Source organism: Lissotriton helveticus, chromosome 11, assembly GCF_964261635.1.
Source record: "Lissotriton helveticus chromosome 11, aLisHel1.1, whole genome shotgun sequence".
Taxonomy (NCBI): Eukaryota; Metazoa; Chordata; class Amphibia; order Caudata; family Salamandridae; genus Lissotriton; species Lissotriton helveticus.
Window position 1 is genome coordinate 1,062,752,455 of NC_136072.1, and position 15,580 is coordinate 1,062,768,034.

The window sequence follows — 15,580 nt, forward strand, 5'->3', positions numbered from 1 at the left end:
TCTTCTTTGCTCATCTCTCTCTGATCTTCTTTGCTAATGTGTCCCCTGCCTTAGCTCCCTTGATAGTCTGTCTGGCCTCACCGCATGACACCTTCAACTCCTTTCCCTTCCCTCCCGTTCCACAGGTATTAAATTACGTTGAGTAAAGTGTTTGTCTGGTTCTTTTACCACAGTCATTATTCTTGAATTGCGTCTCTACGCTTGGTTTTTAGTATGCTAAGGAGTAAGGCCTGCTATAAGCCTTGTACTGTGGTACGTGTTTATGTTTTATCATAACAATAAAACAGATTTAAAATGAAAAGGTGATCAGGTAAACACAAAAAGCCTGAAGGGGCCAGCAGATAACACTTGAATGTGCCCACTGCAAGGCCTTGCTGGATCAACAATAAAACAAACAACAACACATCCAAAGGGTTGGTTTGCAAAGAGTCAGAAAGACGAGCGCCACACCAGACAACAAACTTCCCCCAGCGCAGATCGACTTTTCGAAGGGCATTGGGGCACTAGGCTAACATTGACTACTGCAACAGACGGACTGAACACATTTATCTATCGCTGCTCATTCTCTACACATGGAGGTGCAGGCTGTGCAGACTATGATGCAGGTCCCTCCGCTGCTGCTGGGAAAAGAGGTCCTCTCAAAGTGGTAGCCGGATCGAAGGGAAAACGTACATGCTCAGGAGCTGTGATGACCATACTCTTTTGGCCCAGCCAAAGGCTATAAAGAAAGATTGGACCTGCCCTTCCTTGGCTTTCCGCAGAATTTCAAACAGGAGATGTAACGTCAGAACATTTACAGGGGACATGTGTCCCCTCACAATCTGAATCCATCTCCTAGTGACTTTCTTTGAATAAACTCTGGTAATACAGTCGAGACTGCATGTTCTCGCTGGTGGTCAACAGATGAGACCAGGTTATGCCCTACCAGTCAAATATATTCCTTGCTACCACACAGTGGTAATGCCGTTCATGATCCACTAGCCGACATCTACTCAGCTCGTCTGCCCTGGCGTTCAGAGATCCTGCCAGATGGTTGGCTTCAAGAAAGATTTTCTGTTGGTGCAGCGAGTTCCGTAGACATACGGTCTCCTGGCTAAGGACACAGGCTTCCTCTTTGCTCTGCTTATGTCGTATCACAGGGGGTGGGGGAAGGCATGTTGTCCACGAGCATCAGCACTAGCCTCACCTTGATAAATAGCAGGAAGACTTTCAGGGCATGACAACTCCACAGACGCTTTATAAGTTAGATATGGAACTGGCTCTCAGCGAGAGACCAAAAGCATTTGATATTCAACTCTCCCAGGTGGAAGCTCCCACACCAGAAGTGACACATCTGTCACAAACATGAAGTCATGGTGGGAAAGGGAGAGTGCCACTTGTTTGCCACCACTGAAGATCCTGATTTGTATTCTGTGAAGTCCAGATAGAGTCAGCGAGGCCGCCCTGCCACAAGGAGCACTGAAACCTAAGCTTCCACTGCAGGGCCCAAATATGCCATCTTGCGTTCAGAAAGAGGACTATGCATTACACTAGGAGTCCAAGTAGACTCAGAGAGGATAGAGTCTGGAACACTAGGATCACATCCTAAATGTGCCGGACTTGCGGCGGCGGTAAAAAGACCTTGAACATCACTTTGTACAGGACAGCTCCAATGAATGGAATCATCGGCCTGGGGTACAAGTGGGACTTAAGCTCCTCTAATATTGATTGAGGCAAGTCTGCCAAAAGCAGCCTGCTTTTAGCAGCCAGTTGTCTAGTTATGGGTACACATGTATCCCTGACCCACGATGGTCAGCAGCAACTACTGCAATTATTCCCGTAAAAAAAAAAAAGGAGCAGAGGTAAAGCAGAAAGAGATGACACCAAATTGGTATTGTTCCTACCTCACAATCAACCACAGTAAATGCATGTGCTGTGCAGGACGGGTACATACAAATACATCTCCTGAAAATTTAAGGACAACATCCAGTCTCCAAGGATAAGAGCAAAAAGAATCTGAGACAGAGCGAGCACTATCAATTTGTCTTGCCGCAGAAAGGCCTTCAGTTGAGGAAGGCTGTTTAAAGGTCAATTTACCATACTGTATATGAAGTGCTCGGCTGGAGAAATAAATACCAAGAAGCGTGCTGCGGCTCAACCAACCTTAAGTTGTTCAAACCCCGAATCAGACTTCTTCCCGAACAACAAAGGGCAAAACAAAGTGGACCGCAGCCAGGCATGCCTTCTAAGCACAACACTGTTGCCAATAGCTCTGCTCAAAGAGTTTGTGCTGTCTCTACTAGCACACAAGACATCCTTCGCTGCATCTTAACCACCATATATTCTTTAAGCCAACGAGGTCATGAGGACGGCTGGCAAGTTTGTGGGGCAAGTCATATCCACCTTCAAAGTAGTTTCTTTCAATGACAGGAACTTTTATAACAATATGTGTCTCTTGCATGAGAAAATATTGTTATTTCAGCTTTTTTTAGGTCGCGCCTGCGATTGCAGGAGCGAAAACCCCTGCTGTCGCAAAGCGATCTTTTGTAATCATTTCAGTCCTTTTCCCTTTCAAGGACTAGGCAGAGACAACAGACTGTCACGCGCACGCAGCCGGCCGGAATCGGATCAGGTCACGCGCTCCGATCCCGGCCGGCTGTTCACAAACACATGCACAGGCAGGCACACACGCAGGCACAGGCAGGCACACACGCAGGCACACACAACACACACACACAGACGCACGCACACACATCCCCTCCCACCCCCAAACTCACCAGGCTCTTTTAGCGTGTTCCGTGTCTCTGTCTCTCGTCAGCCAGGGGGTCAGTCTCGATCCTCGATCTCCCTCCGCAGCGCTGGTCTTCACCCGGGCCCCCTCCTGGGACCCGGGACTTCAGATGCCGCACTCCGCTTTGGCGCCGGGGCTCGGATCTCACATGCGCGGGCAGCCCCCGCCCCAGTGCTTAATTTGTGCCGGTGCTTAGCACCGGCACTTACTTTTCAGGGCCGGGTCTACATTACAACCATCTGCAGGACTGCATGCCACAATATAACATGTTAGCTAACTTAACTTTTACTGAGTGCTGTTCTATCTTCTCGGTCTCCCTAGTCCCGGTGAGTGCTTCTTGTGACTTGTGAGCCGGAGACTGCATGGAGCAAAGATTACTTCACTGCATTCAGATAGTGCCTCGATCATCATCATATATCATTCTGATGGTGGATGGCGTCATGGCGGAGGCCCTTAGTTCAGTCTTGCGAGTGGTGGGCGGGAGTCAGTCAGACACTGATTGGCTGGGCGTGGGCTGGATTTGGTTGTGCACGCTGCTCGCAACTTTTTGTCCGATTGCCACGCCCCAGCACTCGACCACGTTGAGGGCAGGGCAGGCAGCGCAGCAGTAGCAGAGTAGTTGAAAATAAAGGCAGTACCCCGCAGTTCCAGCAGACCACGAGAGTAACCGTAAGTAGTAGTATGCTCGTACGCCACTAAGCACTGAGCAATCATCGTGCCATGCATGCCCATTGTTGCCAAACCAACGCATGCTACTTTTTTTTTTAGCATGGTGGCGTCACTGGCATGTCGGGCAAATCCCCACCGCGCGGTAGCTCCGGCTCCATCAACATTTGCCTGCTCCAGCCCACGGTACACTTACTACATTTGATTTATGTATATCACAATAGGGCCGGCCGCCCTCCACCGGCCGGATTTCAGTTGGAAGAAGGCCCTACCTACCCCTTGACGTATCACGATAGGGCCCGCGGCCGGCCGGGTTTGAAGTTAAAGGCCCTGTCTGGCCCCTGCCTTTGAAAACAAAAAAAAACATTGTGTTTGACAGGCAGGCAGCGCGGCGCTCACAGATTTCTTTCCGATTGCCACTCCGGCCCAGGCACACCCGGATCCCTAGAGCTATCATCCGCCCAAGGACGTTGTGAGGTTGAGAGAGCAGGCCAGGTACGCAGGCAGTAGCAGCACCACGCAGGCCTACCTAGCTATATCCGGTCCGGTCAGTAGTATAAATAACTAAGTACTAAGCAGCTCATTCCATGCGCTGTTTTTTTTTTGTTTGAGCCTAGTGTTGGCGTGTTGGGCACTGTAATAACTTCAGCGGCAGCTCCACAGATTCAGTGACGCCTTTAGCATTAAGTATATATTTGAAATGTGTTCGTAACTGCATGCCTGTATCTGCAGATGTGTGCTGAAGCGTGCCAGTAAAATAATATTAATCGACTAACAGGTTCTCCGTGTTCTGACCGTTGTCCAGCTCCTCACACATGGCCCATAATGACATTTACAGCCTTCTGTGCGATCAGGCGGGCACGTGGGCGTCCTTTCATTTATGCATAGATTTTATATAGCGCCTATATGATCCAAGGTCGCCAGGGCGCCCCACATGAATTGTTTAATCTATGTACAAATAATGCAGTGACAGGATCAGTATAACATTTTCGGGAATCAACTGGAAGTTTGGCAGTCATACCAAGGAAGTGATGTAAAGATGTATACATATGATGCAAGTCCTCTTGTGACCAGCGGACATGTATCACTGTGTGATGTCGCACAGGGGTCAGTAACTTGCCGCTTTGGGGCACTAGGGGAGCTTTAAATGAGAATAATGTGTGCACGAGGGCATCAACCAGGGCTCCGCGTGCAGTGAGAGGGCGATGGGCCCTAATGTGGAATACAAGCAGCACAGGAGCCCAGTGACCCTGGCACAGCACCAGCTGAACACCAGAAGCGCCCAGCGGTGCCCTTCTCCCCCAAGGGGCCTCAACGGTGTGGTCCCCGGGCAAATAGCAGACTGTACATCGAGGCTGCTGCCCCCTGGGCTGCTGGGGGGTCACGGGTGGGCTGCTGTGGGTGGCTGCTGTCTCTCATGGATGCCAGAGGGCGGGGTACCAGGAAGCACATGGTCACACCTTGCAGCTGTGCCATAATGTGCGGGGAGAGGGCTGGGAAGTTACTGTAAGGAAACTCGGTCCAGGCGGAATCTGAACATCCCCATAAGCGTCTGTTTCTTGGAAAGAACCTATGTTTCGTTTCCAAACATTCATTATTCCTTGAGTGGGCATTAAAAGCACACGCACACACACCACAGGGCCGATCCAGAACACCAGTGGACCCTCTTCAAAAACAAGCATTGGCATAGCCGATAGGTCTCGCCTTTGGGACCTTATAAGTGTTTAGCCATGCAACAGTTGATGTTGTTGCACCAAGGATATTGTGCTGCATAACTAAATACTTATAAGGTCCCAAAGGCGAGACCTATTGGCTATGCCAATGCTTGTTTTTTATTGGCGAGGCACAAAAGCTCCCTTGTACAATAAAAGTTTCACCTTAACCATAATGAAACACAACAGGCACTGACAACCCCAAAAGGCTGGAAGCTAGCACTTATTGGCTTTGCCAACGCTTTTTTTTAAAAACAGTATTTCAAATGTAAACCTGGAAGTTAGATTGGGAAAATAATTCCCATTGAAACCCTGCACTCTTGTTAAATGTCTACATCACAGCTTCTACTAGAGCTAGTCACTGCATTGTGTTATTCAAAAGTTGTGTGCTTCAAATGAATATAACAAGGTTCGGTCTTTCATTGTTGCACATTTTCATTTCCTGCAGTCTTTGCTGGTTCTAAATGCCAGTCGTAACTATAGCTACCATTGGAATCATGTTTAATGTGACACCTTCAATTAACAGGCCTCTAGGACTTAATTTTGATTTTAGCATTGTAAATACAGGATAGACTAGCTAGCATACACAATACTATATAAAAAACATTTTTTTCATTGGACAAAAACTACACAAATTATTGAAGTAGTTTGATATATTTTTCTCATTACATTTATTTTTCATGATTTACAAAATATGTGGCTGCATAATTCACATGACATTTATTTTGACAGCTGGGCTCATGCTTTTGCTCAGTACCCAACCAGACGCATGGATTGCCACCTACAGTTATCTGGTTCATGCAAGGATCAATCTCACGATCTCTGGAAAATCTCCATGCCAGGCTACTCAAGACCATATTGTATTTTGCAAATCAGCTCTTTCATCAAGCTGCACAACTGATATGCATCAATGACTTACCTTGATTGCATTTCACAGGAGAACTCATCTCAGTTTAAATTGATTAATATTACCTCTGGTGGGTGACTCTGATGGGCTTGGTCAGGTGGACTCCATGCAGGCCGTTCGTCCTTCTCTTTCAGTTTGTTTTGATAAATAAGCTTTAAAGACTGAAGCTTACTCTCACTGGCAGAAATAGACTTGAAAATAAAAGCACATAGTTACACTTTATTACTTTGAAAGTCTTTGATGACATCAACCTAGCCTCAATTCTACAGAGGAACATAACAAGTGCCCGAATGCTACTGACGTAGTCACTCAATTTCTTTTATTACCTCAAAATGTCATTAAATTATATTTGCAGAGTGGAATGGACATTTCACTGTAATCAAAATATAAAAGAAAACTCCATGGTTGTGAAACATATTGAGGTCTATTCACTAATTGCATTTTGTAGTACATAAAGTAGTACTACTTCGGTACCACAAAATGCAATTAACAACCCTACGATAAGAGACGGTGCTGATTTCTGCAAGCATGGATATATGTTTCAGTGCTAAATATGGGAGTGATGAGGAAGAGTAGATGGAAAAAGGGAAATACTCCTAAATTAAAAGAGTTTTGAGAATTAAGGAGTGGTGTAGTACGGGACATGCTGTAGCAAACATACCCACAAAACAGCAAGACCATAGCTTTACACAATCTACACATCGAAAGTTACTACAGTCGTACTATTGCGAGTATAGCCTTGAAGTAAATCAAACACAATAGATGGCCACTCACAGGTTCTGCAACACACTCCAGTTAGAAATGCCAGATGCAGAGAAATAAAATGACATGCCATAGAAACTAATGTTAAAATAATTGACAATTAAAATATACGTTTATTTTAATGTTACTATATATATATTATATATATATATATATATACACACACACATATACATACACATACATATGTATATATATATATATATATATATATATATATATATATATATATACATACACACACACACACACACACATATATACACACATTTTTTAAACCATTTTAAAAGTTAATTAAAAAATGAAATTAGACATTCAAAATAAATATTTTAAATTTACATTTGATGAATTATTGTACTGTAATATGTTATTAGTTCTACGGAAAAAAATATTAAATGTACATTTGTGTTATATTAAAATATGGTGTCTTTATTTTACAAAAAATATGGTGTCTTTTATTTATTTTCAAATTAAAATATTTTATAAAGAATAATAAAAACATGAATAATTGTCCCAAATCGTTCACATAGGGAGATCTCTGCCATGGTGGCAAAGACCCCCACTTAACTGTCCAAAGTTACTAGCAGTAAATCTACTTTTGTAAATCCTGTCTTAAAAGGCTCCATCCTCTGATTTGAAGCGGTGGAGACATGCAAGCCTACACCTAGGTATAAACCTACACTCTGAAATGGGGACCAGCAAAAAAGTGTAGAGTTAACCTAGGTGTATTGGCACATAAACACACATGGTTGTATGGCAGGGCATGGAGGCCAATATTTCACAGACCTGCTTTCTTGCCCTAATAGAGAGCAGCAACAACGACATAAGTCAAGTATGTCAAACACTTTAACATTCTAGAACAAGTATAAAGCAACAGAACCCACAGACATCTTCCTTCTTTTGTTGCTGTTAATGCACAGATATGTTCTATAATTATTTGGGCTCTGTGAGTCTATGGATTTTCCTAATATTAGGTTGAAACGCCGGCGACGCATTCTGTGGCCATAATTTGTGAAGGACACATTATATTTGTTTTTGTTGTTCCTTTTGTACATGTAATGTCTGTATGTTAGCCACGTGTTTGGTAATATGAGTTGGTTGTTTTTGTTTTGCCAACACTTTTCTTTGAGCGTTTGTTTTATCTGAAGTTTGTTTTATCTGAATTTGCATGTCTAATAAATTAAGAGTATTTTTTTTAACTAGTTTGGGAATATAGGCTTCTTTCTTTCTTTTTCTTTATGAATCCCCTATCGTGTGAATCTGTATTTGTTATTTAATCTTTGTACCTGAACCTTTTGTTAGGTGTTACTATCAATTGTCCCTGGTTCAGGGTTATTGGACAGCCTCTGTTGTTGTTAATGATTATTGTATACATGGCAATGAGGGATGATGATGTCAGGTCCTAGAATCATTTTGATGTCCCATCAAAGCATTAATGATGGCAACAATCATAGCAGATGAGTCATTTGTATACCTTGGGATCTTAATACAATAGCCCTACTAATCAATATAGTATCCACCAGTAACAGCATTACCTACGAAAAGTAAGCTTCATCTGATGAATGCTTCTTTCTACAGATTCCTCACCTTATGAATTAATCCAAAGTAATACCCCAACGGGGGTGAGAGCGAATAATATTATTTTCCAAAAGTATGCAAGGAGAAGCAGATGGCTGCCTGACAAATATAAGATACTGGAACACCTCTGTTAAGAACAGTAAAACCCATGGCCCTTGCAGATTGGGCACCAATGTGCTGGAGGTTTTTTTTAGTTCACAGCTTAAAAGATCTTCTCCGAAAGAGTAAACCTACATGTAATTGTGTGCTTTATTATTGCTTTTTCTTTCTTGGCTCTGGCAAAAGTTACAAACAGTTGATCAGGAACTCCTTCTTGTCTTGTGTAGTCCATGTAGTAAGATACTGGACGCCTAGGGACCAGTCTATACAGTCGCACATTTTCCTTGGTGGGGTGAGGAAGAAAGAATCAAGGAAAAGTGACAGACTAGTTTATCTGAAAGGCAAATATAGCTTTCAGCGAGATGGAAGTGAAGTTGTCAAGTGCCAGTTTATATGGGTAGGACACTAAAAAGGTAGCCATACTGAAAGGGTCTGAAATGTATCCGCCCTACGGGATGAAGTTATTGACATCAGTAATACAGTCTTTAACGCAAGTAAACTGATTGGGCAACTGTGCACTGGTTCGAATAGAGAAGCCATAAGGAAGGTTAACACCAGATTCTAACCAGTGTGTAAAACAATAAAAATGGTAGGAAACATACTATAAAACCTTTCAGCACCACTAAATAAGGCTTGAAAACAGAGGGTTGTTCAGGCAGACATTTGAAAGCAGACAAGGCAATAAAATATCCCTACACTGTGGTAATTGCCAAATCCTGCTTGGCCAGGGAATGTGCAAAATGCAGACCATCGGAAAAGGGAGGCTGGAAAGGATTCACGTCTTCTGACTTGCACCGAAGAACCTACTTTGTCGAGCAGGTTTCAGAAACAGATTTGGTAGGTTTCTTGCAGTCAAGATGACGACTGCCACTTCTTTTGGCAAACAGGAGATCTTTAGCGTGAAATGTCTGGGGTGGAAGATCTGACCACCCAGAAGTGAGAGCAAGTTCAATCTGCGTAAGAGGAAGAGGAGGCCGAATGTTTAGATCGACTAGATTGGTGTTATAAATCCTCATCTTGAATATGGGGTGATCAGGGTCAGTTCAGATCAGCGCTCCTGCAGGACTTTTGTCAGAAGTGCGATGAGTGCAAAAGGGACCCCTTTCCCCTTTGTGAATGGATGCAAAAATATTTTTTACTAGCAGGTAGTGGTCCCACAGACCACTGCCTGCCCTTAAAAAATGAAAGGAAAACTTTTCATTTTTTTCTTTTAAACAGATTCCATTTTCTTTTAAGGGAAACTGGCTGCATTTGAATTTATTTTTGCATTATTTAAAAAACAAACACAGACATGGTGATCTGCTGTCCCCAGCAGACCACCATCCCTGTGATATGTGAGATTCCTAAGGGGTTGCAAATTACGACGTACTCCATTAATATTAATGAGGTAGGTATTTAGCAACCCCATTAGGAATCGCAAACAGTGTCTGAGACACTGTTGTACATTCCATTTTGCGAGTCGCAAAACGTCGCAATTTGCGACTCGCAAAATGGAATGGTCCTACATCTGGCCCCTAGTGAATAGTTCAGTCTAAAAGGCAGCCCACAGGGAACCAGTAGGAAGGATTTGGATAGCACCAAACTGAAAGGTTTCCTGCTTTGGACCGTGGAGAAGAGATCCACTCATGGCTATTCCATGCCTGCAAGGTGGGCTGCCAATGGGAAGATGCCGTGCTATAGGACTTCCCGCCACAGACGTAAATGTCCACACACATGGTCCAGCAACTCACACTGACCTGCCTGTTAATCTAGTGGACAGTGCTTGTTTTGTTGTATAGTATCTGGATGGTACTCCGAGATGGAAAGGAGAAAAGTCTTCAGGGCCTGTGGAAAAATACAAACTGGGGGGGCACTACCAACCAGAATATAAGATCCTTAATTATTGCCCGGCGATGTCGCCTCTTGAACCCACAAAGAAGTTAAACTATTGAAGAGGCAGGCGCTGGAGACTGGAAGGCAGGAAACAAGGTTTTTATTCGCTCCGGAGGAGAACACAACGAAAACGGACAGAAGGTATCGTTCTGAGGTGCTCTAACTGCATCCCGGAGGCCTGGCCTCTTATACACAAGTTTATCTCTTTATTACATGTAACACATTCTCGTTGATACTTTGATGTACGGAAAGACATCCTCAGAATCCCCCCCTTCCCAGCCCGTTCCCATGCAAGGCTACAGTGGAAGTCCCCGCCCCGTTCACAACAGGCGATGATCATTGCGCAGCTGGGTATTCCGCCGATTCACGGAGTGTGCGGGTTTCGATCGGATCTCGTGGGATGGGGGGGGGCTTTGATCATCTCGGGGGTCCTTTGAGGAGGGAAGCTTCCTATTGTATGGGGAGGGGCAAGAGATTGGTATCGGCAGAGCTAGGTGTCGGTCTGGGAACGGGGAAGACAAACGGGCACACGGGGAAAAGGGGTTTGCATCAAAAGGGCCGGAGGTCATGACGGGGAAGCAGGGAGGTGTCGCGCTGGGAACAGGATGAGGGCCTGGGGCAGAGCAGCGCCGAAGAGGGGTTTATGACTCAAGGCAGGTGCAAGCAGGGGGGGGGTTGCCAGCGAAGTTAGGAGAGAGAGAGAGAGAGACGCGCTGGCTCTCGGCGAGAGCAGGGAAGCCATGGTGTCCAAAATGGCGGCTGTTTTACGCGCACAAAAGGTTTAAGGAGAGCAAGAGGGCGCCGATAATGTTGACGGTTTTCAGCCTAACTTTTAACAGTCCTCCCTTTTCAACATATCTAGCCAACTTGCTTACTCAATGTCAATTTTCATCAAATTCCTAACTTCGGTATCATATAATGCCCTCATATGTTCGCTTCCAATGTCCACAGTTTTGGGAAAAATACAACTCGCACATAAAGAACACATAGGTGGCAAACATTGAATTCCTAAGCATAGGCCACATATTACAACTACGGGAATCAGGATAATGGTGAGCAGTCTCCAGCCCCAGCTTTTGACGGTGTCCCAGAACCAACCACCAAGCGACCATTCTTCTTGCTCTTGGTGAACTTCCGAAGAGAGTCTGTGAAGATGTTCGATGGCTTTGTACACTGAGGGTGAGTTGTCCGGTATGTATGTACAACAGCTGGCCCCAATAATGCGGCATGCTCCTCCACGGTCCGCCAGAACCACATCTAGAACGAGGCGGTTCTGAAGAGCCACCAAACGGACCGCTTGGAGCTCGGCAGTGTTGTTGGCAAAGATGCCCGCTGTGATGTTCATGGTTGTCTCGACTGCCTGAGTCAGATGTCGGATGGCACGGCTGTTTGCCATCGGGCCCCAGAGGGGGACGAGTCCTTTCATAGCATCGAGGAACTGTGCCCCTGTTGAGTCGGCTTGCTCAACGTCTTTGGCTCGTTTTTGTCTGTGGTGATTCGCTGGGGCCACATAAGTTGGAGGAAGGACGAAGGAGATGTAGCAAGTGCCCCCCCAGCCTTTGGGGAGCCAGGTGTAGGCCTTCGTGCCACAGATGAAATACATGTTTGGGGATGACACAAAGGAAGGTGGATCCGTGGAGTCCAAAGTTCTGGTAAAGCGGCAAGCGCTGTGACCCACCAGCTGTGTCCCAAGTCCTTCTACACACATGTGGCCTGTGACGTTGATGACCGTCAGGGCCACAGTCAGAGTGGCAGCCGTTCGTTTCCGCAGATAGGAGAAGGTGGGTCTGGTTGGATTGTTGAACACCTGCATTTCGATTCGTTCTTTGGCCGGAATGTCCATTTGGATTGAGTCGCTGGGGGTCAGCGGGCAGAAGTGTGTCTTTGTCTTGTTTCGCCCGGCCCCATGAGAAGAATGTGCTGCAGCTCTGCTGGAGGTGGCATTTCCCGTATAGCTCTCTTGCAGGAGGATCAGCCAGGCAAGGCAGGAGCCGTGGACGGAGAAGGGTGAAGGGATGAATGGTATTGAATGTCCAGTGGCATGGGGTAGCAACCCACAGATCCAGCAGTTGGTGGCGTTGGTGGCAAGATTGTGCTGGTGAAGTAGCTGCACGAAAGAGTTGTTCCAAAACTCCTTTCGCCTCTCTCTTAGTTGAGGAGAGAGCGAAATTAGATAATGTTCCTTCATGGTGGTAGGCTGAGCAGTGGTTAGGAATGTTTCGTGAGCAGGTGCGTGTTCTTCCATAATCCAGAGCGTAGTCATGAGGAGAAAACAGAGGAGGATTACGATGAAGAGTGCAATTGTCTTTGAGCTATGGAGTCTGTCTGTTCTCGGATTTCTGTAGTGGGTATTTCCTGTTGTCTCAGTCGGCTTCTTGTTTGGCGCTTCCATCATCTTCTTATCTGGCGCTTCCATCATCTTCGTCTTCAAGGTGCTCGGTAGTGGGCAGGACCACAAACTCAGTTTTAGCTTCTCTCCAGGTAACCCTTGGTAGTTTGGGTCACCGTTCTGAGATTCTTTAACCTAGTCCGTGGCCTACTTAGCCGAAGCTCCCTCCTTTCGACGCAGGAAATACCCTTCTCGAGATGGCACAGTGGGGTCAGGATGTTTTGAAAGTTCAAGTGTCTCTGTATCAGGGTAGCAGTTCAACGATGGTCGGTCCCGGTTCAGGAGCTCTTCTTGGGTGTTGACGGTGTCTGTCGTGGCCAGGGCTGGAGAGACCTTTTTGCAGTGATGAGCGTGCAGCCAGTGTTTCTTCCCCTCCACTCGAAGTGCGGTCCGAGTGGTGATCAGCACTTGCCAGGGGCCCGTCCACCGGGGTTCCAAACTCTTTGATCGCTGAAAGTTTCGGATCAGCACGAAGTCCCCCGGCTGGATGGCGTGACCCGGACCCCTGGAAGCATCGGGGATGGCCTGCCGCACCTGCTGATGAAGGACAGACAAAGTTTCAGTCAATTTGTACAGATAATCAGACATTAGGACATCCGGAACGTCATGAATGGACGTTGGTTTCGGGGCAGACCAGACGCTCATGGGTCGACCGAAGACAACTTCATAAGGGGTTAAGTGATGTCGGGTGGGGGTAGAGCGCATCGATAGCAATGCCAATGGGAGGGCGTCTGGCCATTTCAGGCCCGTCGTAGCCACTATTTTGGCCAGTTTAAGCTTTAGTGTGGCGTTGTGTCGTTCGACAAGCCCAGCAGATTGAGGGTGGAAGACTGCGTGGAATTTCTGTTTGATACCCAGCCCATTTAGGATGAGCTGGATAACGTTGGCTACGAAGTGGGGGCCATTATCACTCCATAAAACACGACAGAGGCCATAACGGGGGAAAAACTCCTTTAACAGGACCTTTGCAGTGGCCATAGCGGTGTTGTCACGGGTTGGATATGCTTCCACCCATTTGCTAAATGCGCACACCACGACAAGTACATATTTCAGGCCTTGGCATCTGTCTAGCTGGATGTAGTCCATCTGCAGGACTTCAAATGGGTGGTTTGGGACCCCAAATCCCCCCCGGGGTACTACAGTTCCCTTCCCGGGGTTGTGTTGCAGGCATATTAAGCATTGTTGGACCAGGCGTTTGGCGGAATCTGGGATCTTGTCATTGTGCCAAACCCTGGAGACAAGTTCGATCATGGGGGCTGATCCTATGTGGGCTGGGGAGTGTGCCATGGTTAATATGGGAATCAAGTATGAATCAGGTAGCAACCATCTGTTCGTGTCTTTTGTCCGCCAGCAGCCTTCATCGTCTTTCAATCCCACCCGTGCCCATTCAGTCAATTCGTGTTGTGTGCTAGCCGTTTGTATGTCTCTAATTGTGTCCTTGGCGTCAGTCCAGTTTTCTGCTTGTGACCTGGTCACGTACATACGTGTTGTCGTTCTATTTTCAGCTGTCGTTCGGGCGGTGATGTCGGCTAGTGCATTTCCCTGTCCAATAATGTCTGTCACCTTCTTGTGTGCCTGGCATTTGATAACGGCAAGTTTGTTGGGGAGGAGGACAGCTTCGATTAAGGCGGAGACTAAATCCCCGTGCAGAATGGGTGTGCCGTGTGAGGTCAAGTATCCTCTCTCCCTCCAGAGGAGCCCAAAATGGTGAACCACCCCGAAGGCATACTGGCTGTCGGTGTAAATGTTCGCCGTGGTTCCTGTTGCCAGGATGCAGGCTCTCGTCAAAGCAATCAGTTCCGCTGCCTGGGCAGATCGCTGGGTGATGCGGGCTGTTTCTACTACAGTTCGAGCCGTGGTGACTGCATAGGCAGCGGAAGTGGTACCATCGGAGAGTTTGATGCAAGAACCGTCCACCCACAACTCCCCGTCGGGGTCAGGGAAAGCTGTGTCTCTGAGATCGACCCTACTCCTGGTCTGTTCGTCCGTAAGAGTCACGCAGTCATGTACGGGGTGCACATTGGGGTCGTTCTCTGGCAAGGGTAACAGAGTTGCTGGGTTCAGGGTGGTGCATCTTTTCAGGGTGATATGGGGGGCAAGCAAGGTTAGTTCGTATCCAGTCAGTCGTGCACTCGTCAGATGTTGCGTCTTGGTTTGGTTCAGGAGGGTGTCGACTGCATGGGGTACCAGCACCGTGAGGGAATTCGAGAGTACAATCCCCTCACTCTGTCGGATAGAGACTGCAGCAGCAGCTACAGCTCGAAGGCAGGCAGGCAAGGCTCTGGCGACAGGGTCAAGAGTGGCAGAGAAGTAAGCGCACGGTCGTTGCTTAGGACCGATGGCCTGGGTCAGGACAGATAAAGCGCACCCCTCCCTTTCGTGAGTGTAAAGGGAGAAGGGCTTTCTGTAATCAGGGGTACCCAGGACAGGGGCTGAGCAAAGGGCATCTCGTAGTTCTGTGAAGGAGGTTTGACACTCAGGAGTCCAAGGGAGTGGGAAAGGGACGTCTTTGTTTGAGAGAGAGAGCAGTGGTTTTACAACGAGGCTGAAGTTTGGCAACCATTGTCGGCAGAAGGAGGTGAGGCCTAATAGGGAGCGAACCTGCTTCTGGGTTTTAGGGACAGGGGTGTCTAGAATGGTCTGGATTCGATCAGGGGTGAGTTTCCTTCCATCTTTGGACAGAAGGTGGCCTAGGTAAGTGACCTGGGGTAGGCAGAATTGCAACTTCTTCTTGGAGACCTTGTGGCCATTTTCCGCAAGGAAGTGCAAGAGTTGAATGGTGGCGGTAACCGCTAGAGGGGTGGTGTCGGCTGCCAAAAGGATGT

The 15,580-nt window shown here is 46.8% G+C and overlaps 1 protein-coding gene across 2 annotated transcripts in view; it reads right to left on the reverse strand.

The window, feature by feature from the left end:
• Positions 1–15,580, reverse strand: part of MPHOSPH9 (M-phase phosphoprotein 9) — a 584,582-nt gene that overhangs the window by 329,922 nt on the left and 239,080 nt on the right. For both annotated transcript variants that reach the window (XM_078667592.1, XM_078667591.1), the window contains exon 9: positions 6,121–6,246. In XM_078667592.1, coding sequence (XP_078523718.1) covers positions 6,121–6,246 — 126 coding nt within the window. The remainder of the gene's footprint in view (positions 1–6,120; positions 6,247–15,580) is intronic.